Below are 24,767 nucleotides of genomic sequence, written 5' to 3' on the forward strand. Positions count from 1 at the left end.
TGTCTGTCCTGGTATTGTATCTGGGTCAGATTGACCCGGACCTCTTATGAAGGACATAAATGCGGGTGGGCATTTTTTCATAAGTGGAAACAAATAAAAACAATTCCACATGTCCTTCACAATAAATAAGCCCCGGCCATTGAGTTTCAGGTTGAACAAAAATATCCTTATATTTTTTTTTATTCATTGAAAATGGAAATCGGGTCAATTTGACCTGAACACCACAGGGTTAAAGAAAACCATGTTTGTGCTGAATGTAAGGACACAATTTAGAGATAGTAAAGTTTATTTGTATTTTAAAACATGGACAAAATTAATACAAACTATAAAAAGTAAATACCCATTCCATGAGTATTGCACCTATGTTCCAAAAAAGGCTTAAGTGAGATTAATTATGCACCTTAAGTCCCTAAAATAGTCCCTGCATGGTCAATAAATGCCACCACTTGTGTCCCTTTCATTAAAAGGCTTTCACACAACCAATTATATAAAAGTATAAATGATGATATTGATAAATGATAAGATTTCATCAAATATTAACAATTAGACGAAAGGCCCCTGGACACAGACATGTAAAAGGCCCGCCACCCCTACTTTAAAAGAGCCAAACACCAAGAGTAAAATAAAGTCAGTTTACATCTCTTCAGTTGCCATGCGTCTCTTAGCAGTCTTTTTTGCTCTGCCCCTTTAACCCTTTGGCCTGTACTTGTTGGGCCCATTCAGTCATTCATCCATAAGAATGTTTCTATTTCATTTTATTAACTCTATTGCATGCATATAATGTGGCTACCAGGCACAACAAGGGAACGACAGTAAATCTGGCCTCAGATGCCTGGAAAGAAGTAGAAGCGCCTTGTCAGAGTGACTCTTTCTTTGGTAGGCATCTGTCTTTTGTTGTTCACGGAAAAGTCCTCGAAGCGTTGCATGACCTGTAGGTTTCAAACAAACAGTGTATGAAATTAACAAAACAAATAAACCCAGAGCATCAGTATTACTGCTTGTTAGGTGGTGTTTGCCTCACAAAGGCTATACTTTCCACTTACTTTTCTGAAAAGTTCTTCAATGTCATCCACATGTGCAGAGGCATTCGAGACCGCCACAAAATACTGGATGAGAAGAGACCCTGCAACTGGCTCTCTGTATGAGACAGTATCTGTAGAAAAAATTAAGCTTTAATAAGATAAAGTAAATAATAATCACTGTTACATCTGAAAACATTTTTAATTAACTGACCGGGAGTGCAGGACAGAAGAGCAAGGAAATCTTTTTCTTTGATTACATATCGCACACCATCCTCCTCAAATTCTTCATGGCCAGCGTTATGTGAGGCATCGTCACAGGACAAACTGTCTTTAACCAGCACTGATCCTCTCTTTTCTGAAACACATGCGTAATACTGTTAATACACTGCATGAGAGCACCACTCACTCAAAGACAGTAAACAAGACATTAACTGACTGCTAAATTAAATTATATTGATTTGTTGCATCGGGGGAATAGAGGAGACCTCCTCTGCAGGCCTGGATGAGGATGATCTTGGGTTTGTCCAGCAGCGCGGGACATCTCTCCGGACCCAAGTGATGGTAAATGTTGTTGATGCAAAACTCATCAGGTTTGTCTTTTTCCGACTCAACACCGAGGACAGCTCCCAGTTTCCCATGAGACATGATCACCACCACCACACTGTCTGTCTCTTTCAATTTCTTATGTTTGGAGAACTCAATCACAGCAGCATCAATTTCCTGGGAAACACAACAAACTCAGACATCAGTTTCTGTATTGCTTAATCAACCAGACAAGGGATGAATGTATTTTTGTCAAATTACCTTTCCTGTGAGGTCAGTGTGTTTCACCACTTCGTATCCCAATGCAACGAGCAGTGTGTACATGTTCTCCTCGTCCCTATCAGCTCCCTTTCTGTTTAAACTGGTATCAGTAAACTTTATGTTGGTGATTAACAGGGCCAAACGATGCCTAATGGAATTTTCGGCCGCAGGGTAAGTCTGAAAAACAAATTTAAAAGGAAAGAATTAAGACGAAAATGTACTATACTGTATATCTGATGATATATAAATTGTAGAATTGAACAAGACATAAATTAAAAAACACCTGACACAGCTTTTATGAACAACTTACATCTCTTTGACCCTGTTTCCCTCTCCAGAAGTCCTTGGTGGAAGGAATCAGAGTGCCTGAATATTCCTGCTCCAGCTTTATTTCTGGAGCTGCAGCTGCAGCTGCAAACAGCAAAACATTTCTGCTCACAACGATGTACATTAATGTCAAAGTATAATATTAGTTTGAATCTAAATAGGGTGAAGATGTCTCTACAGCTGAACTGTGTCTGCTCACCTGGCTGAGCAGGTTTCCCAGAGGAAAGACCGAGTGAATCATAAAGTGTTTGATCTCTGCTTTGAAGGAGAGCGATCATCTTCCTGCTGGCTAGATCTCCTTTTCTCCTAACTGTGTCAATGAGAGCCCGTGCCTTGTCTTTCGTGCTAGGATTCTCCTCAAGAATTGAGTCCTTCTGGCCATCATTCAAGACACCAACCTCTAAAAGGCTGTCCAGGAGCTCCTTGATCAGTTCTTTGTTTGCGCTGTCCACAAACTTAACCCTAATCCTGTTCAGCTCATCTAGAAGAGGCAAAAAAGTTACATTGTTAACCCCCCTGTTGTGCAGCCTGATGGCTACAGGCCACTAACATTGATAAGCATACCATAGCATATTATCACTGATATAAATGTGGTAAAGTCATTACAACAAAGTTATATGTTATACAAAAAGCTGATTGATCGAAATTAGTTATACATTAAAAGGCTAAATTGTATTGTTTTATTTTCATTGTATGTTTTACATATGAACTAACAACGGCAGAAAATAGGACGGATATGAGCGCCAGCAAAGTGAAACTAACAGGCCTATACTTGCCAGCACACGGTACAAAATGCAGCATTACTCAAACTTTACTTTGACAGACTTTGTAGATCAATTTAAATGTATGAAATCACATTCCTCACCTCTACCCTCCTCATTGCCCTCATATAGCCTACCACTTACAGTAAAAACAGATCGGGTACATTACGCTTGCGATCGCCTCCATATTTCCGGCAAATGCACAAAAGTTACTTTTAAAGTTAATTTAGACCGTGAACTCTTACCTGCCATTTCTCAAAATTGTCGTAACACACAGTTGTTTCAAACGAAGAAGGCAAGTTACACGTTACGCGCTCCACAGTTTCCACAGCCTGCACAGGGAGGTACGGGTGCGTAAACTGGGGGAGAGGAGACGTTTCCTACTTTGCATGATCAGTTCCGCACAGGACTGTGTTTTATTACTGCTGCAGTTTTACAATGTGTGGCTCAACCCACACATGCTATCCAATCGTCATTGGATAGTTCAGTTGTAGGCAAGGCAAGGCAAGTTTATTTATATAGCACCTTTCAACACAAGGCAATTCAAAGTGCTTTACAAAAATGGAAGACATTAAGAAAATGGCATTTAAAATCAGTCATTAAAAATTAAAAATAATAAAATAAACATTAAAAGAAAAAATACATGGATAAAAGTTACAGTGCAGTTTAAGATATGAATAGTTCAATTAAAAGCAGCGACAAAAAGAAAAGTCTTCAGCCTGGATTTAAAAGTAGTAAGAGTTGCAGCGGACCTGCAGGTTTCTGGGAGTTTGTTCCAGATATTTGGAGCATAATAACTGAACGCTGCTTTACCATGTTTAGTTCTGACTCTGGGGACAGAAAGCTGACCAGTCCCTGAAGACCTGAGAGTTCTGGATGGTTCATAATTTAGCAGTAGGTCAGACATGTATTTTGGGCCTAAACCATTCAAAGCTTTATAAACCAGCAACAATATTTTGAAATCTATTCTTTGACACACAGGAAGCCAGTGTAAGGACTTCAGAACAGGAGTGATGTGATCCACTTTCTTAGTGTTAGTGAGGACTCGAGCAGCGGCGTTCTGAATTAGCTGCAGCTTTCTAATAGATTTTTTAGTGAGACCTGTAAAGACACCATTACAGTAGTCCAGTCTACTGAAGATAAAAGCATGGACAAGTTTTTCCAAATCCTGCTGTGACATTAGTCTTTTAATCCTGGATATATTCTTTAGGTGATAGTAGGCTGATTTAGTAACTGTTTTAATGTGACTGTTGAAACTCAGGTCAGAGTCCATGACTACACCTAGATTTCTGGCTTTATCTGTTGTTTTGAACATTGCAGACTGAAGCTCAGCGCTAACTTTTATACGTTCTGCCTTGGCTCCAAAAACCATTACCTCAGTTTTATCTTTGTTTAATTGGAGAAAGTTCTGACACATCCAGTCATTGATTTGTTCAATGCACTTACTCAGTGTTTGAATTGGAGCATAGTCTCCTGGTGAAATTGTTACGTAAATTTGTGTGTCATCCGCATAGCTATGGTAACTTATTTGGTTGTTTTTCATTATCTGAGCCAGTGGTAGCATGTAGATGTTAAAGAGAAGAGGCCCCAAGATGGAGCCTTGAGGTACCCCACATGTCATATTTGTCAACTCAGATGTGTATTTACCTATAAAAACAAAGTTTTTTCTGTCCTTTAAGTAGGACTCAAACCAATTTAGAACTGTTTCCGAAAGTCCCACCCAGTTTTCTAGTCGGTCTAGTAATATGTTGTGGTCAACAGTGTCAAACGCAGCACTGAGATCTAATAATACTAACACTGAAGTTCTGCCACTGTCTGTGTTTAAGTGGATGTCATTGAAGACCTTTACAAGAGCAGTCTCAGTGCTGTGGTTTGGACGAAATCCTGACTGGAACACATCCAAACAGTTATTTAAATGCAGGAAGTTACTCAACTGTTGAAATACAACTTTTTCAATGATTTTACCTAGAAATGGCAGGTTTGATATTGGCCTGTAATTGTTCATTACTGAAGCATCTAGATTATTCTTTTTTAGGAGCGGTTTAATGACTGCAGTTTTCAGGGCCTGTGGAAAAATACCTGAGTGAAGAGATGTGTTTACTATATGAAGTAGATCTGAGGCCATGCAATGAAAAACATCTTTGAAAAATCCTGTTGGAATAATATCAAGGCAGCAGGAGGAGGATTTCAGAAGTTGAATAATGTCCTCTAAGTTTTTATCATTAATCTGATGGAATTGTGTCATGGTGTTTGAATTGATATTAGGTGGACATAGGGACAACACATTTGCTGTACCTGATGCAGAGGCACTGACTGCTTGTCTAATTTTCTGAATTTTGTCAGTGAAGAAGGAGGCAAAATCATTGCATGCCCTGGTGGATAGAAATTCAGATGCTACTGACACTGGGGGGTTAGTTAGTCTGTCGACGGTAGCAAACAAGGCACGTGCGTTGTTTTTGTTTTTGGTAATGATGTCAGAGAAGAAAGACTGTCGTGCGTTTTTCAATTCCAAATTATAAAGGCCAAGTCTCTCTTTATAGATTTCAAAGTGAACCTGGAGATTTGTTTTTCGCCACCTACGTTCAGCTTTTCGACACTCTCTTTTTTCTGTTCTCACGGTCATGGCCTTTCTCCATGGAGATATTTTCTTGCCAATTACTTCCTTTACCTTAGTTGGAGCAATGGTATCTATAACATTTTTAATTTTTGAATTAAAATGATCTACTAGCTCATTTACTGAGATGTTAGCAGGGGCAAGTGTGGATGAAAAATTATGAGTAAACATTTCCCTAGTATTTTCAGTTAAATATCGCTTTGTGGTTACCTCTTTCTGAACATTTTTTGTGAACAGAAATAGAGCTCTCAAAGAAAACACAGGAATGATCAGATAGTGCAACATCAGTCACCACAACTTTTGAGATATTGTAGATGTAATACCGTTTACAATGTTCAATTTGCATGAACATGAACATCTAGACAACGTGTGGAGTGAAGGATTTAATGTTGTGTGGCATTTAAAACGTGTTGAATATCCCTGCCAGAACGGGTGTGTTTAGTGAAGTTTTTTTAAATGCTATAGTTTGAAATCTGCAAGATAGTTTTATGTTTTCTGAACAATTATGTTAACAAAATGTGCCAGATAATAAGGGCCCATAATCGCTGATGGTTTAATTAAAATAACACAGTATCACCATGAACTTGAACACTATATTGTAACAAGTAATTCGAACTTGTAACTGAAGCCCTTAAAAACCCCACAACAGACACACTATCGCAAAGAGATGGAGCAAGTATGCACAGAGTATGAAAAAATGTGATATGAACACTAGTCCAGTTTATGACAGCATGTTTGATTGTCCAGTTATACAGATTTGGAAAAAGAGTTAAAGAATGTTCCTTAGTTCTGTGGGTATACCTACTGTATATGTGCTGCCCATAGGAAAAGGCTGACTGCCAAAGGTACTTTTTCTATAAGCTTTTTTACAATTGTATACACTAGTAACATGTCTGCAAATTGTATAATGTTTTCCCAGTTTAAGAAACCATATTTAGTTCAAATCCGTGTTCATTTTAATTACTTAATATGGGTCTTCTGCTTGGTTGTTAAACCAATAATAATTTGTTAGTTAGTTGTTTTTAATTAATAAGATGATCGAGGTTTTCGTTTTTTTTATGCTTTAATGAAATGAGTTTAAATGGAAATAAAGCGTGTTAATAAATCATATATTTTTAAAGAATTACTTTTTTATGCTCAGGTGTAAAAATAGTGATTTGAGTGAAATTGCTAAATAATGAATGATGAGCATCTTCATTTCCCTTTTCCTCTGTCCAAAATGCATCATCATGAGTGTGAAAGAGCAGTTCTGCTCCTCTTGAGAAACTCTCTGCAAACAGCAAAACACAAAATAACTGCTTTCAGACTGCTTTCAAAATGAAATATGTTTCTGTGCTGGTAATATTGTAATTATATTACTGTCAACAAATCCTGTCAGAAGACCAAACCTTCAATGAACTGATACTACCAACAACTTTTAGACAAAGCCTGATGTATTTTAATTCTCCATTCAATGAGCAACATTGTTGCACTGTGTGACATTTTCCTTATTCCAATAAACATGAATACTGTAGTTTTTTTAAGTCAATCTCCTGAATACTGTAAGTGTATTAAAAATAGGATTAAGTTCTCCCTACCTCATGCACATTGACACATATATTTATCTACAACACTGTTAAGAATTCTTCATGTTCAGATGGTCTTATTTGAAATGGGCTATTATTTTGTTATGCAGGTTGTTTCTGTTTGAGCCGTTCGTACATTATGTTCATGCTGTCGCAGCATTGCAGGAGTCTGACAGAGAAGTCACTAATGATAAACTTCTCCATTTCTCCATTTCTCCATTTCTCCATTTCTCCATTTCCCCAATTCCCCAATTATTCTCTTTAGGTCTATTATTCGTGCATGTACAACAACATGATGTACCGTATGTACCATCCATGTCCTGACAAGTAAAGACATTTAAAACCATCTGATGAGTCTGTGCTCTCTGACTGGCCCTCCTGTGGTCGATTATCCACAACACCAGCTTAATACCCAACAAACACATTTGAACATGACAGCATCAAAGTCGTTTGTCACACAACTTCAATAGATTTATGATGAAGAAATGTCGACCAGTTCAACTAAACAGTGTCACCCAGAGAACAGACCCAGTTCAGAGTGAAGCTGGATCTTGTAATGCTTTGAAGGCAAGTGATCATCTTTCTGCTGGCTCCATCTCCTTTTCTATCTTAAAGTCAAAGTGTTCCACCACAGTAATAATAAGGTGGATAATTGCAATGTGGAAACGCTAGAGGGCAATACCACCTGCATTGTGACATACTCAAAAGGACAAACAACTTCTTCTTTTTTTAAATGTCATTTACAAACATTTAAGGCACTTATTTTCAGTCAAAAGTACTTGGTGTGAAAGCCAAGTACACACCATTGAATGGTTGTTAATACAGTTTAGATATAATACAATAAACAATTTAGGAGAAACAACTGACAGACACAAGAGAAGTCAACAGGAGCACAACAAATATCTATTTTTCCTAGGACATCATTTCCAGAATGAGATTTGGTCACAAAGGGCTAAATAGCATTTTTGTTCTTTATGAAAAATGCATCAGGCAAATGTGAATATTGAAAAACTTTTTTTGCAATGTCCAAAATACCAGCAAGACCGTTTTTAGCAAATATAAAATAGATTTTGCTAAGGAGTTCAGGGGATGTAGGCCAGAAGGTGGCGGTAAATGCACCTAAAAGCTGTTTGCCATCCGCCGTTAAAACAACAGAAGAAGAAGAAGAAGAAGAACTGACAGACAAAATGGCTGAGGGACGAAGCTAGCTGCTCGGCTAATGTAAACATCCACCTACATTAGACTGGAGCTGGAGCGACGATAACGTTACGCGATAGCGTCGTCACACTGCGAATGAGCGTGTATGTTGACACAAAACTCACGTAGACACTTAAGCACGTTTATTAACAAATCGATGATTCATGTAGTTCGCTTAGCTAGCTAAGTTAGCTATGTAATTAGCACAGGTAAACACTGGTAGCTAGCTGCAGATTAGCTTGTATATTGCGTTTTTGAGTAACACTTCTGTGGACATGCTTGTGTAGCGTTACAAAACATTATACCATCTTTCATGATGGTATGTTTTAAGACAACGCTGTTTTGAACGGATATTCAGTTATTGAGTTGCTGTAACTGAGAAAGCTGTCATAAGCTAATGCTAACAGGTCATCACAACTAGAGACATTCTGTTTTACTGGATTTATTGTGTCTCAAAAATAAATCAAGTTAAAGCCGTCAGGGCCTAGGTTAACGTTAGCACGTTTGGCCATGCTACAATAAAACTACTGTTGATTTTCGCCGGTTTTGGTTAACGACTGTGGTGGGTTTTGGACTTAGCTTAGTTAATGATAGTTAACCAGTCAATGCAGTAGATTCAATTATTTATGAGTGGCACATTAAATGGATTAAGAATCAGCGGGGTTTTTCTTTTTCTACACACGACAATTCTCCTTTTTACACTTCATTGCTGTTGGCACTCACGTTTGCTTTTTGTTTTTAAAGTTGTCTGTCTTCTTGTGGCCCCAGCAGTGTTTTAACTTCTAAGGATGATGAGCCAGCGGCGTGGGATCCATCTGGACCAATCGGAGCTGCTTTGCACTAAAGGATGTGGTTTTTATGGCAACACTGGCTGGCAGGGCCTGTGCTCAAAGTGCTGGCGAGAGGAGAATCAACGAGAAAAGCAAAAACAGATTCAAGAAGACTGCGCACTTGCTGAAAGGTTCGTCTGTCTCTCTGTGATCCCGAAGTACAGTGTATTTTGTTCCTTTATCCCATAATTTGTCATTCCATCTGAACAATACCGCAGTTACTCTGTCTTCTTCCCCCCCAGGCTGCAAAAAGAGGAAGAGGAAGCATACACAAGCAGAAATCAAAAGGCCCAATCACAGCCTACCATCACACCCTTTGGCAAGTTCGTGGAAAGAAAAACTAAGGAAAAGTCCAGCAAAGTCAACACAGTTACAAAGTTTTTTACTCCCTCCTCAAAAACACCACCAAAAAAAGGTACATACTTAACTGCAATTGATGCATGTCATTTATCAAACTTTTTAACTTGTGGTAATATTAATTATGTATTCTAGGCCTCTGACCTGTTAACCTTAAAAAACATGAGAACAACAATACAACCAATATATTTGCCGTTTTATTTTTCTATTTTAACCCCATCCCTGGATTAGTACCTTGATCCCCTACTCTTTAAAATACAATGACATATATGACGCATGTGGCAGAAGAGATATTAGGAGAAATGCTTTAGGGGTTTGTAGCTTTGATTAAAGTAATGTAATGTATTTTCCCAGATTCTCCTTTTGATGCTCACTCCAGCCCAAGCCCCAGCTCCTCCACAAGCCGGCACTCCTCTGTGGACAGTGACCATGCGACGAGAGAGTTCATTGATTTCCTCAAGCCTCTGAAGTCTGGCAGGGAGATCTTCAAACAGTGCCGGGCCTTCACTGAGAGCATGGTCTATAAGCGGGTGAGTGGATTACTCATCATGTTTTTGAGTTTAATGAGCTTGTAGGAACCATTTCATCCTTATGTATGATTAGTTTTGCAAATATAGACAACCTGTTAACAAATTACTTTTGATTTTGTTCATGTACAGCAATGTTAGCAATAAAGATTTTCAAGTCATTTGGGATACAATGTGTCTACTCTCCACCAGTGTTAATTATTATACTGTTCACTGTGCAACACCAATAGTCACACATTTTTATTAAAGTGAAAACAAGTTTTTGTAAATATATAATTGGGATTTTTGCACCTTCAGTCATTGAAGGAGTTGTCATTATGTTAACATTTAAAATAGTCTGAAATTGCACCATTTAAACTAATAACATGGTTAAAATGTTGTGCTACATATTGTATTACTGTGTCATATGTGGGCTGGGTTTAAATGTCTATCCCTGTACCATTACAGTATTTTAAGTTGATATTCAAACGAATGTAATCTGAATCTTTAATTTCTATTTGCTCAGGACATGGCAGCTGATGAGCTGTCAGAGTGTGTGCAGGATTTCTACCAGAATCTCTCAGACCGCCTCCACACCCAATTCAAAGGTACTGCCTAACTCTTACATTTGAGTAGAATATAAATAATTAATATCAGTAACATTAGCACTGTAATAAGCTCTGTATATCTTTGATTTGTGTGCCTCCATTCCTAGGTTCATCAGATCATGTAGAGAGTGTTATGGATGAAGTAGAGAAGTACATGATGACTCGTCTTTACAAAGAAGTGTTCTGTCCTGAGACTACAGATGATGAGAAGAAAGACCTTGCCATTCAGAAGAGAATCAGGTTAGCAAACAAGATGATGTATTATTCCTAATTTTGCTACTCAATTATTCATTTTTTGGCATCCCTCCTGAGCACAAGAAAATACAATTGCAGCAGAAATTGCAACCTTTTCTTACGTTATGGTGTTCTGTTACAGAGCCTTGCATTGGGTCACCATTGAGATGCTGTGTGTTCCTGTAGAAGAGGAAATCGCTGAGGTGTCAGACAGTGTAGTCAAAGCCATCACAGGTACGTTTTTTACAGAAGGACAACACGTTGTTATTTTGGCAATAGAGATCCGCTAACATTTTCAGATTAAACAACTTCTCAAATCTTTGCATCATTTCAGATGTGATTGAAATGGATTCAAAGCGCGTGCCCAAGGAGAAGCTGTCGTGCATCACTCGCTGCAGCAAGCACATCTTCAACGCCATCAAAATCAGCAAGAAAGAGGCTGCGTCTGCGGATGACTTCCTCCCCACGCTCATCTACATTGTGCTGAAAGCAAACCCTCCAAGACTGCAGTCCAACATCCAGTACATCACCCGCTTCAGCAACCCCGGCAGACTGATGACAGGAGAGGATGGTTACTACTTCACTAACCTGGTGAGGAAATGAGGACAGGCTTGTCATTATGATGTTTGTGTTTGTCCCTAAATCTATATGTTTCCAAATGTTTTAAGCTATGGTGATATGAAGCTGTGCGGTTATACCGATAGGCAACCCATTTATGTCAATGTGATCTGGCGAAACAACCGACACACCTTTATGCAACTCAATACAGTTGAATAGTACCACTAGCACAGTTGATGGGAAAGTGATTTAAGGTTTTAAGTGGTCTTAACAACAATTACATTCATATATATATCAGGGTTTCCGTTAGCCGGTAATTACCGGTTTTTAGCTGGTCAAATTTATAAAAAAACGGTAAATTCAAAACCTGCCGGTCAAAATGTCCGGTAATAATTAGGGATGCTCCGATCGATTGGCCGCCGATCATTATCGGCTGATATTCACTCCTAATAGTTTGATCGGTGCTCTCTATAAAGGCCGATCAGGAGAGCTGGAACTGATCGATATGGACATAAACGCGAGTGAAGTATAACCGGACGAGAGAGAGAGAGATCAGAGATCAGAGATCAGATCAGCTGCTGAGTCTGACGGAGACACACAGCTCTGCATGATCACCTGAAGCCCTGCCCACTGTTTAGCGAGCTGCATGAGATACTGACCGGCTGTCAGGAGGGAGAGAGGAAAAAGAGAGGCTCCGTTCCTCCCGTGTTATTATTCAAACTTAATGTAAACTTTTGAATAATGTACTTCATCTACTACAAGTAGTTTGTTTGAATGTAATAATTATGTTGTTTGCTGTTTGTGGAAGCGCATCATTTTTTGAAAAATGAATCTGAACTTTTCGATCTGTTACGATTATAAACTGAAGCAATATAAAAACGAGTTTTAAACATCAGCATATCCGGTCATAGTCCGGTAAGTACCTGCTAACGGAAACTCTGCTACACAATTCTTATTATTATTGAAACATGACTGGTAAGTTTCGAATTCGTCCGGTAAAATAAATTATTTCCGGACATTTGACCGGCAAGAAAAAATCCTAGTGGAAACCCTGATATATATATATATATATATATATATATATATATATATATATATATATATATATATATATATATATATATATATATATATATATATATATATATATATATATATATATATATATATATATATATATATATATATATATTGGTAAACGCAAAATAGTGATGATAGGAAATGATTAAAAAAGCAACAAAGGTCCCTGATAGGACTAACTTTCCAATCGGGGGCCAGCTTTTTGTTTTGTAGTTTTTCTGGTGTAGTCTGTAACTTAATTTTTTTTTTAAGTTTACATTGGTCATATTCATCACTCATTTAAAAAAGATATGTGTGAACTGTTCAGTAAGGGCAAAATACAAAAAAGGTCATTTCTGATGACATCCAGAGGTGAGATTTGCGGTTAATGACCCCCCCCCCCCCCCCCCCCCCCCCCCCCACCTTCCCTCTCTTCAGTGCTGTGCGGTGGCCTTCATCGAGAAGCTGGACGGCCAGTCTCTGAACCTGAGCTCTGAGGAGTTTGACCACTACATGTCGGGCCAGGCCTCCCCCCCCTGGCCACAGCCGGGCGGAGCGTCCTCCAGCTCCCCGGGCAGCGCCGCTCTCAGTCAGGTCCCCAAGGGGCTGGACCTGCTCACTGGGCTGGGGGAGAGGCAGGAGAGGGTCCTGGAGGAGGCTCGCCAGCTGGAGAGCGACCTCATCGACTGGACGGATGAAGTGGAGCAGAAGGTGCAGAGCGTTCTGGAGAGCTTTCCCCCAGAGACAGAAACCCCTGCTCCTCCCACAGCGAGTGGGACGGCTGTTTCAGCGACGGCTGTTTCAGTGGCGTCAGCCATCGACTCTGATAACGTGGAGAATGAGCACCTGCCCCCCCCGCTGACACCGCAAGTGTTTGCTGGTTGATGTGAAGAGCTCTGCTTAAAAAAAAAGAAAAGAATATCCTCTAGAGGTGGAGCTTTACTCCACCTTCACCCTTCCCTTATGTTAAATGTTTCTGTCCGTGTGCACATACAGGAGACACTCCAGCCATCCCTTCTCATCCCTGCAAGAGGCCCAACAATTACACACAGAACCTTTGAATACAATAAGTTAATATTTTGGCATTCCGGTAAAGTACACTTATTTGCTTTCATGCAGAAAGTTAGATTAGAAGATCATTAACCTTCATGTACAGTCAACATAAAGCTGAGAGTAAAGGCTTGAAACAAGAGGTACACTTTTAGCAGGACCCTTTCCAAAGGTAACACACATCCGCACACTAGCACCTCGAAATATCACTCATTAACATGTTACATTTTTTGTTGTTTAGTATGAAAAAAAAGGTGTAAAAACAAGACTTTTTTTTTTGTCGCCTTTGGACAGAGTCAGGCTAGTTTTTCCCGTTGCAAAGCTAAGCCTAAGTGTCAAAGCTTTTGCTCACTCTTTTATTGGACAGACGTGGGATTTGTATTGATCTTCTTATCTAACTCTAGGCATATTTGTGAATAAGCATTTCCGAAGAGTTCCGGAAGCCAAGTTCACTCCAAGCATTTTGTTACAGATGCGATGCGGCCTCTGAGGTGAAGCCCTGACGTTCTGCTTCTCTTACATTTTCAGGATAAGCAGATTTGTTTAACCCAGCCATGTCCTTTGTTGTTCCCGGGCTTTAGTAATATTACCCCAGTGTGCTACTACTGTTGCTTCCTCAAAGTGAGATGTGCCGGGAAACGCAGACTCCACTCCAAGCTCTTCCTGAAACACATCTGCATCACCTCAGTACTTCTCCATCCGTAGTGTCGTACTTACATGCTTTCCAAAAGGAAAATTGGGTGGATGTGATTTTTAATCATTCTTCTGTCATTTTTCTTTTTCTTTTTTGGTTATGTGATGAGGTCACTAGGTGTAAATTGACTGTCGCAAATTGAAGCAGGGGCTCAAAGGGTCACACACACACAACCTGACATCTAATAACTTGACAGGAAAGTTCAGTCACATTTCTTTTTGGCAAAGGAAATGGAGGAGTCTGAGTAATGCGAAACTTAACTTCCCTTGTGATTTGTTCTGTGATTACTGTGTACCTCCCTGTAGAAGAAATGTGTGTGTGGCAGATTTGCATGCGGGCAAGTGTGTGTGAATGTGAGCGTGTGTTTCATGGACATGTTCCCTTATTGTCTGTAAATGATTTAGTCCTCGCAGCTGTGTGTTTATGGAAATGTTGGTCTTGTTTTCATGGCAGCCCTCTCACTCCAGTCATAGGCTGGATGTACAGAAGTGATTTTATTTTTCTATAGAGAGGCAGGTATCAATTATTTTGGATGCAATAGAAGACATAAAGCCTGTAATATTTACAGTAGTACTCTTGATAAAGAACATTGCTTGAAGACATGTTACAAACATTATGATTGAATGGTAACATTCTCAAATACTCCAAGAGGTTATCATAAGCATGACTCATAATTTCATCGTGACAGGGTTTTTTCTTTTGCTCCGTCAGGGCTTTTGGATTTCAGAAGTAAAAAGACGGTGCAGTTTCCCAGAAACGCGCGTCATAGAAATTGTTCCAAGGCCGGTTGCTTTACTAGTTCAGAAGAATAAACATGAAATAACCAATTTAATATATTTGAAAGCACTTTTATTCTGTATGATTTTTAAAGCTCCTATTTCAGAAGTATATTTAATGAAGGAACTAATGGCTTTATTCAGTTGAAGGGTCAAAGGAGAGTTGGTGAAAACAGTGTTGTTCAACTGCCTTTGTGTTTCGAATCGAAGAAATGTTTGGGATTGGCAATTTTCTTTTTCTTTGCTCATGAGATAAGGTTTCCTTAAGTTGCTAGATTTTTATCTTTTTATCTTTCTTTGCAGCACTTATAGTCAGTGTGCAGTTGCTGTCCAATTTTAGTCAAATATCCACCTTTTAATGCAACCTTAAACAATAGCTTGAGTAACTTCATATTGCACTGTAAACAGAAGCCATTATCAGGTATTTTAAGGAAGTTTAAAACATAATCTTTGTAACCTTATAGGTTTGTAAATGTAACACATCGGAGAAATTAACTCTGTCTTTTATTTAAATGTAACTTATTATTGGGGCAGTATTGGTATATTCGCCTCTGGGTGTGTGATGATGAATAAAAACTGAAAATGCACGTGCTGGTGTGAAGTTCCTGTTCATCGACTTTCACATGACTCACACTTCTGCATGCTAGATATAGTAAAGACCTTGCATGCAGAATGTATCTATTTACTTAGTTTATAATAAAAGGCTAAATAAAAAGCATAGTAATTGTAAACGCTAACAAATGTAACACTTTTGGTATTCATGGCCCTGTTTCCCAGCAAATTCTCACATTCCTCCCTCTTGCAGACTAAGAGTTTATGATCTTATTAAATAATGTCAGATTTGCTTAGAGTCATGAATACATCTAAATACAATGAAAAATGAAAATGTTACAGTGGCAGAAATAACTATCAAAAAAGAACCAATCAACTATTTCATTTTTTTTAAATAGCATTCAAAAGCTGTACACCAATGAAGTACCTTTATAGTTTTTCTGAGTAAGACTAATCCTTTATGTGTATCTTTCAAAATCAATCAATCAATCAATGTTTATTTATATAGCCCAATATCACAAATGTTAAATTTGTCTCAGTGGACTTCACAGTTTGTACAGAATATCAGTATGACAATACGACACCCTCTGTCCTTAAAACAATAAATAATTGTAATAAATTATTAAATTATCTTTTTATAAAAAAATGCTCTTTGTTACTATTCCTCTAGCTGTCTGTTTGAGTACAAACTGAATTTTTGTCAAAAATGACTAACTTTGCACTTAAAGATTGTGAAATTGTCCTTAGTATTAATTATTATTATTTTACAACAATATTAATTGTTCTGTTGCATTATTAGTCCCATTTGTATTTCTCATGTGCATTTCTATTGAAATTCAGAATCCGAAGAAAACAAGGGTGTGTTAGTTTCACTTCCTTTTGGTTTTCCCCAAATTTCCCATTGAGGGTTTCAAGAAAATGGATTAGAAATTAGGAAAATATAACAATATAATTGTTAAAATAAAAAATGGCTCAGATTATGTATCACAAAAGGTGATGGTTCACTTCAATGCTAATGCCAATCCGTTTGTGAGAACTTTATAAACTTCAGAAATGCAAGTGTTATTTAAAATAAAAAGGGGATATCCTGTGTGACATGTTTAAGCTGATAAAAAAAACTCATTTTCACTTCCCTCTCCACTGGAAATAAAACAATCTCCCTCCCAGCCTTTTCCTCACAAGCAATCAAAATGAACCCGGTCATTTTCCTCTGTGGTGAGTTTTCTTCCGTTCATTTGCAACATCTCAAATGTAACGATGTTCTTAAAAGATTGTTATCAACTTTGATTTGTCTAACGCCTGATCTTTTCTCTTTTTCAGTTCTCTCGATGCTACCACAACTTGGGGGTATGTACCACATGTTCCTATCAGTGAATTCTTAATATGGGATACATTTCACATCACATAGTGTCAACATTTGCAAGCATACTGTCTGAATAAAACGTGTATACATAAATATACGTTTGAAATGTATTGTCAAGTTCATAAATATTTTTGAACAAATGCAAGAATAACATGTTTTCTTTACATGGAAAACAATATATACTAAAACATTATTGAAAAAGTTAAGGTGATTCACACCAGGTCTCACATCTCACGTCTTTTTATTATTATCTTCTTATCTTATCAATGCGTTGTTTGAATTGACTATGAGCATTATCCTGTACAAACTAGTATATCAACACTGAAAAGATGACATGTGAACTTTAGAACATGATATGAACAGTGCCAATCATAATAAAGACACTGCAGGTATATATATATATATGTTTTTATGACAGTTCTCTTTAAAAATCCCATATGTGTTTGTCTCCATAGCTCCGTCTGTGGCCCCGTTCAGAGCTGTTGTGGAGATGGTGTCAGGGGATTCAAGGATCTTCTCTGGAGAGAGTGTCCGGCTGAAATGCAGTGTCCCTGATGTCCGATCCTCCTGGAGCCACCTGTGGTTCAGAGGATCTGAGCAGCTCCCACAGCATGGCCAACACCTTATTTTGTGGAAAATGAAGATTCAAGAAAGTGGGAAATATTACTGCGAGGGAGTGAGGGACTCACAAGTGGGAGACATAAAGACCCTCCAAAGTCTGCCATTGGAGATCAGTGTGGATGGTAAGAACCTTAGTATCATTTCATTAGAAATCCCTTGATTAACACATCATGCCCCTTCTTCCTCTTTTCTTTCCTACTTGTGCTGATGTTGTACACTTTGAAAATTGTGAAACATTAAACTCTTGCAGTGCTCAACTTCTTTTAAAATGTTGTGTGTGTTTATTTTAAGAAAAGAAAACCCTTTTAAGACACATTTGCATTTAAGGGTCAACTTTAACCCGCTGCCATTAGCTTGTTTTATTACTGTCAATATCAACACCAGATGATACTTGGATGTAACTTTATTTGTCTGCATTCTTCATTCAGGAGGGTGGGTTATCCTACAAGTCCCACCTGAGCCCAGCCTCGTCAGTGACACCTTAAAGGTAATGTGTCGCGCACGAGGCACACCCCCACTGCATGAAGTGATTTTGTACAAAGATGCTGTTGAAGTAATGAGACAAAATGGCCTCAACCCATATTTCTACCTGACCAACTTGACCCTCGAGGAACAAGGAGTGTATTCTTGTAGGGCTTCCTGGGACATAGACAGACGCACGCGCTCTGTTATCTCAGCTGATGCTTCAGTGCAGATCTTCGGTGAGTTTATATATGCTGAGTTTGGTTGTGGTTGCAAATGTTTAAACTATTGTTCGACATTTTTGAAAATGCCCTTATTAGTTGTTAAATGATCATACAATGGGGAACAAACTCTTCTCCAGTTATTCTTTCAAACCTTTTGAATGTGTCAGTAATGTATTTTTCTTCTCTCCTATCTCAGATGTTCTGTCACTGCCAGTTTTGGAGATTGTTGCAGATAATGACCTGATGCCAGCGAATAAAATGAAGCTTATCTGCCACGTCCAATACAACGCTCGTGCTCCTGCACCTCCAATAAACTATTATTTCTACAAGAACAACAACCGACTGGGTACAGCAACCTCTGAGAACCATGATCTGGTTAGACGGACTCCTGGCCAGTACAGCTGCAGGGCCAAGGTGCCTCTGCTGGGCATCTCCAGGTCGAGTGAACTTGAAAGCTTTGGACAAGTGAAAGGTACTTAGATGTCAAAGCACCTGCTGTGTGTCCACAAATCTAAGTTTGAGAAGTAATCCTCTCCTTGAATTGTGAGCAAATTCTCATGTCTCTGATCCAATAGGACCAGGCATTATGCTGCATCCAGATCTTCGTCCCAGAAACTCAAGGCCCTTTGCTCCCTCAATCTCCTCCCCACAAACCTCCCGGCCTCCAGCAGCTGAGCCAACAGAAGCCCAGCCCTCCTTTCACCAATCCACTCAAACTCCTACTTTTACTGAGCCTACTGAAGTGAGCAGCATCCAAACCTCAAGTCCAGCGCCGAAGCCTTCACAGCCAGCGCCAAGCACTCTGCAATCTACAGTCCAGTCTCTCAGCCAAACTCCTGCTCTTGTCAATATATTCGAGGAATTGTCTGATGATACGTCTGCAGAATCTAGTGTTGGTTCTGCAGACGTATCTAGTGGTGGTTCTGTAGAATCTAGTGGTGGTTCTGCAGAATCTGATGATATTCCATAGGACTCTTCCCTATGGTGACTAGTAGTCATACATTGGCAGAATGAATGACCTAAATCAAATAAGTTACGTGCAGCTGCCAGATGTTTAGCTGTCTCATACATTGTGCTGGCGGTGCATATTTTGTGTACGATCAATAGTATAATATTGATTTTGTCAACTTCATGATCTCATCTGTTCAAACCTTTTTTGGATAAGTAGTTTTTGTAATAAAAACTGTTGGTATAAGCAAATAAAGCATTCCATAAATCATACAGTATGTACTACTGGATTTTATTATCAATAATCTCTTTTTACAACCCTATTGTACAGCAATACTGCTTACATATTACAAGTATTTGTATAATAACATATATAGTAAACTTACAGTAATAATAATACAGCTCACAGTTATATTATCTTCATATTAAACACATACATTGTTTATTTGTATGTCTTTTTTTTTGCAATTTGATAAATAGCTTAGTTCACCAGTGAGAATTTAAATGGACAGGAAGCAGAGTATAGTTCGACAAAGACATCCATGTACAAAGAGGAGGACAGGAAAAATAAATGATGTGGAGGAAAAGGGGACATGGGGCCGTGTCGTTTCACTGAGGCCAAAACTGCGAGTAAACCATTATTAAACACTTTGACGTAAGCATAATAAATCATACATATTGTGTTCAGAAACTCTGTGCAGTGACTGAAGAGAGTAAAGGTGTTTCATTAAACAGAAAAACATATATGCACACATGAATACATAATATTGGTGGCAAGAAACATTTGAATTAAAAAAAAATTGGCTCCTGCACACTCTCTCTCTTTCTGCTGGCATATTTATTACAGCTTTTTTGTTTGACATGCATATTGATAAATGAAAATATTATCATCATATGGGATTTGTTTTTTTGTCTTTTACCATCAGATAGTTTGGTTATATAGATGTTTAAGTGCTCTATTTATGATAACCCTAATCCAGATTTCCATCCATGATGAATATTGGCACTTTCTCATTTATTTACCTTTGTCATAGGCTGATCCATAGTATGTGATTTTTGCCTTTTAGCACTAAATAACCTTATTAGATTCAAAACATGTAAGTAAATATTCCAGCAATAAACAAGACGTCGTTCTTTTTCTTTAGAGGGTAACAGCTTAAAATAAAAAATATAATATTGAGGTGATGGTATAATAAACATTATATTGATATTGCCCGTCATTAAATGTTCATACTAGTGTGCAGTGCAGCTTTCCAGCAGTTCAAGAGTAATAATATAGTGTAGCACCACTAGTATTTTTCCTTTGCAGGAATCAAGTTGGTCCCGTAGATTCTAGAAGAAGATACTCTCAGGATCAGGGTGTGTCTGGGTACAGCAGGAATCCAGAGAAGATGCTGTCATCCTCACTGCTGGCATACGCCCCATTCCAGTCTCTGAACGTCTCCATCCACACCTGATCCCCCCCCGCCAGCCGCAGCACCACCAGAGTGGACGCCTGGTCGATGTCTTGACCGTACAGAGAGTCCCGAGTCCTTACCCGCCGGGACCCGTTCACCACCAGTGTGGCTCGCAGGGGCTGATTGCGTACAGTAATGTGGAAAGAGAAGACGTAAACCCCGGCATGGACGCAGGTGAAGCTGTTGGAAGTGACATTAAAGTGGTTCTCTTCGTTGTAGAAGATTTTGTCGAAGCGGATCGGGAAGCCAGACGGAGGGAAGGACTTTCTTGGAGAGATACCTACACTGAAGGCTGAGCGTTTCGTGGGTACTGCTGATCCCTTTGCTCCTTTGATTCCACGAAAGCCCCGATCACCTCTCATCCCAGGCCAGCCTCTGTCCGCCTTTGGTCCAAGCGGCCCTCTTATGCCTTGGGGTCCCTGAGGGCCCGGAAACCCTGGTTCTCCTTGCGGGCCAACAGGTCCCTGTTCCCCTCGGATGCCTTCAGGACCTGAGACACCGTGCTGGCCATTCAGTCCTGGAATGCCCATCCCTCCTGGGATGCCAGGGGAGCCGGTATCCCCTCGATCACCTTTCTGTCCTCTCTCCCCATATGTGCCGCAGTCCCCCTTATCCCCCTTCTCTCCTTTAGGACCATTCTCAACAGTCAGTCCTGAAGGGCCAGCTGGGCCCTCAATTCCCGGTTCTCCTTTTTCACCAGCTGTCCCATTCTGTCCAGGTTCCCCTTTCACCCCACTTTCACCTTTGACACCTTGGAACCCTATTACACCTTTTTCACCTTTTGAGCCAATATCACCTGCAACACAGAGGAACTGTCAGAACAGTTGATATCTGGAGACAATATAACATCATTCAAAAATCACCAGAACAAGGTTGCACCTTTTTGTCCTGGTTTTCCTGGGATTCCTGATGGCCCGACTATCCCACTGCTTCCTCTGTCACCTTTATCTCCTAAGAAATGGACACAATAAAGCTAAGACCTAAAAAAAAGTCTTACACAAGCAATATGAATATTCCTTTTAACTAATGAAGCTCAACGTAAGTTCAACCAGGAAGACCGTCTATTCACTATTCCTACGTAACTACTCTCTCTCCTCTCAATAAGTGATCAGGGGCGTCACTCTCCAGCTTAACCAATCACTTCGCTCTATTCCCAAGAGCCTATCATAGCGCTCTGCCAAACCTTTTAAATCTGCTCTCCCCCCTCTGACAGCTGTCATTTCAGGTGACTCTACGCAACCCTCCTCCACCCCTTTTCACCTCCTGTCCCTCTGAATCCAGGGTCAAGCTAAACCACTCCTCTTCAGACCGAACCCAACCATCTATTCACCACCACCAGTGTCTAGACCCCAGGGGGGTTTCATCGGATCGGTTCTACCCTCCCGAATGATACTTCCTGCACAACGGGGCCTAATCGCCAAAATCACCATTACATTCATTTGTGTATCTTTGCAATAAATATGTATTCTTACATCAAAACCGTCTCTCCTGATTGAAGTGACATTAGTGCACCTGTGAACATTAGCCCAGCGGCCCATTGTGTTATACTATATGATAACATTATGGTTGCTTTCTGCATTCTTGAAATATATGATGACATGTTTGTAAAGTTCATGTAATTAGACAAGAGGTTTTCAAACGTGACATGGGGCTCCTCAGTGTCAGACTTTTAAACATGATTAAACATTAATAAATGCCTAAGATGCCAAATTATACTCACCCCTGTCTCCTCTTACCCCGATAGGACCACTCATTCCCGGGGGTCCAGGTAAACCAGCTGCTCCGGTAAAACCCTTGTCACCTGGTGGCCCTATATAAACAAACATAATCAAAGTCCGAAATGCTGAAAGCTAAACATACAAACAAATGAACTGAATAAATCAAAACAAATATTCTTTATTGCACCTTAACATTGAGTGTCTTACCTGGTAGGCCGATGCCTCCCTTTGGCCCCCTGGGGCCTCTCTCAGGTGGACAGCATTCACAGAAGTTGAAGTAGCATTCGTTGTAATCTAGAGTGTAATTCTCAGGGCCAGCACCAGGGGGCTCGGTGCTCTCTGTGAGGTACTGTGGATGGACATGATTTTGGTAGGTGGTCCTTTCTGTGGTGGGCACCACAGGCTTTGCACTCAGCACTACTTTGAGAGTCTTGGGCACGCTGGTGGTCACAGGGCTGTGCACAGTAATCTGAGGGATGGGTTTCTTGGTGTACTGATACTTTGGCTTCTGTGTAGTTTTCGCTTCAGCGCAGCCCACCACAGTGAGTGTAACCACAACTAGAGCCACAAGGCTCGACTGACAGGAGATGATCCTCATGGTTGACGGGGATCTGAGAACAGATGAGTTTATAGTCTACATTACTCTTACCTTCTGTTAGTCTGCACTCATTTAATTGTTCATCCACTTCAGTTTCAAAGACAAGAGGATACACAAATAGCACATGCTGACGAGCAGTTCACTAGTGCAAAACTCCTAGCACAATTATCTTCTCATCTACTATAATTGATTTTCAATATTGTTAATGAAATTTAACTTAATTTCCTCTGTTTCTTTATGCAAATTTCAGGATGTGTTTCAGTGATGTGTCATTTCGACTCGACAAGTCTGTAGTTTAACCCTTCAAAGCTGAAGTATGTCTGTTTATCAGTAAATTCAGCTAATGTGATAATGTTTTTTTGCAATAGTAACATGCATTGTTATCAAATCCAGCATGCTCCTCAACTTGCAATAGGCAATTCTTTACACATAAATCAATCATTTTAAGGTAAACCCATACTGCTGATATTGAAAATGTATAAGACTCACCCAGTTATGCATAAGTGGTATGGTCATTTATCCTCTTGAGCGGTGGCTTGGAGGCAGTAGCAGGAGCTCCAGGTCCCTCTGATATCTCTGCCAGGCTTGGGCGAAAGAACATCCCTACCAATGAGGGTGTTTGCTGGGAGCATAAGGGGAGGTCTGAAATCCACCTACAGCGGGCTGGAGCGGACCCAAGAAGAACCACAGTGCTGTGGCCCATTCTCTGTACCCCTGTTGTGTAGAAAGGTGCTTTTGTGACACGGGATACAGCGCCCGCCAGGAGCACTCCCTCGCTGCAAGCTAGGCGAGGAGCAAAGGCCGTGGGGCAATGGGTCACCCGATATGAGAGGCATTCCTCCAACACCCAACCTACTACCCAGGCTCTTATGGCGGGACAAAGCCAAGCAAAGAGGGTTCTGTGACAGAGGCCAGGGCAGTACAACAACCTTTTTTCAAGCATATAGATTTGGACAGTATTGTGCAGGAAAGTGCATGCAAACCATTTTTTAAAGATATTTTATGTGGATGGTGCAAGTTGGCATTTGAGAGGAAAGATATACAAAAGATGCGGCAATACATTAAAATGATTAACTACTCAGTATTTACAATCTACTGGCACTTGGTAAACATCCAAGAGAAAGCTTTAGCCTTAAGAGCAGCTGATAATCTCCTCATTCAACAGTTGCTAAACCTGAGCTGGTTGTCAAAGGAACCAGCTTATCTACTTTAAATCAGTGCCGATGCAATGCTTGCCTGATCACTGTTACCGACTTTTTGCACATGAGCCCCTAAGAATGCTGGCAGTTACATTTGCTAACTATGATTCATACTGTGTCTCTGGACAATGATTCATTCTTAAGGAGTAACAAGATAGCATCAGGTTTTTGTAGAAAAGTGATTTTCTGGTAGCTTTCTGGTCGAAACTCCTGACTGGCCAGTGAATGAATGTTTGAGCGGTGGACATGCCCCAGTTGTCAAAGACTTCACGTCCTTAGAGGGATCTATGTCCAGCTATGAGTGAGCAGGAAGAAGGGAAATGAAATTTGGGAAACAGAGAGGGGTGATGGTGGATGAGGGCTACTAAATAAGAGAAGATGGTGTTTATTTAAACCATTTTTTTATCTCTCACATATACTTGTACCCATTTACCTCCTCACCTCCATTTACATGCTCCTCTTCTCCCTCCTTCCCAGCAGCTCAGGTGAAGTGTCCCTGAATTACCCCTCCACAAAAAAACAACAGATGGAGTGTAAGATATGCAGCTGAGTCCTGGGAGAGGGGTTCCTCTGGGGTTCTCCATGCCCGACCTCGACCCCGTCGTTTCTCAGCTCCATTCACACCACACACAACAGCAACGGTCAGCTTACAGAGCCCAGCTG

General features: G+C 39.9%; 4 protein-coding genes across 5 annotated transcripts; 2 read left to right on the forward strand and 2 right to left on the reverse strand.

The window, feature by feature from the left end:
• Positions 1-268: 268 nt before the first annotated feature.
• On the reverse strand, positions 269-3,329 carry caspa (caspase a). Its single transcript, XM_034115246.1, has 8 exons — positions 3,160-3,329; positions 2,353-2,634; positions 2,137-2,237; positions 1,827-2,003; positions 1,508-1,742; positions 1,234-1,377; positions 1,044-1,153; positions 269-929 (listed from the first exon to the last, which is right to left on the reverse strand). The coding sequence occupies exons 1-8, from the start codon at positions 3,164-3,166 to the stop codon at positions 825-827; spliced, it is 1,161 nt and encodes a 386-aa protein (XP_033971137.1). The 5' UTR covers positions 3,167-3,329; the 3' UTR covers positions 269-824.
• A 4,907-nt stretch (positions 3,330-8,236) lies between these two features.
• On the forward strand, positions 8,237-15,550 carry rabgef1l (RAB guanine nucleotide exchange factor (GEF) 1, like). 2 transcript variants are annotated; one of them, XM_034115096.1, is made up of 9 exons: positions 8,237-8,394; positions 9,062-9,251; positions 9,363-9,535; positions 9,832-10,007; positions 10,510-10,591; positions 10,699-10,831; positions 10,968-11,059; positions 11,160-11,416; positions 12,881-15,550. In XM_034115096.1, the coding sequence occupies exons 2-9, from the start codon at positions 9,079-9,081 to the stop codon at positions 13,325-13,327; spliced, it is 1,533 nt and encodes a 510-aa protein (XP_033970987.1). In that variant the 5' UTR covers positions 8,237-8,394; positions 9,062-9,078; the 3' UTR covers positions 13,328-15,550. The 2 variants fall into 2 exon arrangements, with proteins under 2 accessions (XP_033970987.1, XP_033970988.1); XM_034115097.1 differs by having other exon boundaries at positions 8,252-8,394; positions 9,059-9,251.
• A 1,093-nt stretch (positions 15,551-16,643) lies between these two features.
• On the forward strand, positions 16,644-19,405 carry LOC117470450 (Fc receptor-like A). The gene is made up of 6 exons (XM_034115228.1): positions 16,644-16,729; positions 16,835-16,861; positions 17,333-17,620; positions 17,927-18,199; positions 18,381-18,656; positions 18,760-19,405. The coding sequence occupies exons 1-6, from the start codon at positions 16,705-16,707 to the stop codon at positions 19,152-19,154; spliced, it is 1,284 nt and encodes a 427-aa protein (XP_033971119.1). The 5' UTR covers positions 16,644-16,704; the 3' UTR covers positions 19,155-19,405.
• Positions 19,406-19,821: 416 nt separating this feature from the next.
• otol1b (otolin 1b) lies at positions 19,822-22,905 on the reverse strand. Its single transcript, XM_034115383.1, has 4 exons — positions 22,515-22,905; positions 22,310-22,399; positions 21,469-21,540; positions 19,822-21,385 (listed from the first exon to the last, which is right to left on the reverse strand). Exons 1-4 carry the CDS (start codon positions 22,903-22,905, stop codon positions 20,487-20,489), a joined length of 1,452 nt encoding a protein of 483 aa, XP_033971274.1. The 3' UTR covers positions 19,822-20,486.
• Positions 22,906-24,767: the final 1,862 nt, after the last annotated feature.

The sequence above is a fragment of the Trematomus bernacchii genome, unplaced genomic scaffold, assembly GCF_902827165.1.
Source record: "Trematomus bernacchii unplaced genomic scaffold, fTreBer1.1, whole genome shotgun sequence".
Lineage (NCBI taxonomy): Eukaryota > Metazoa > Chordata > Actinopteri > Perciformes > Nototheniidae > Trematomus > Trematomus bernacchii.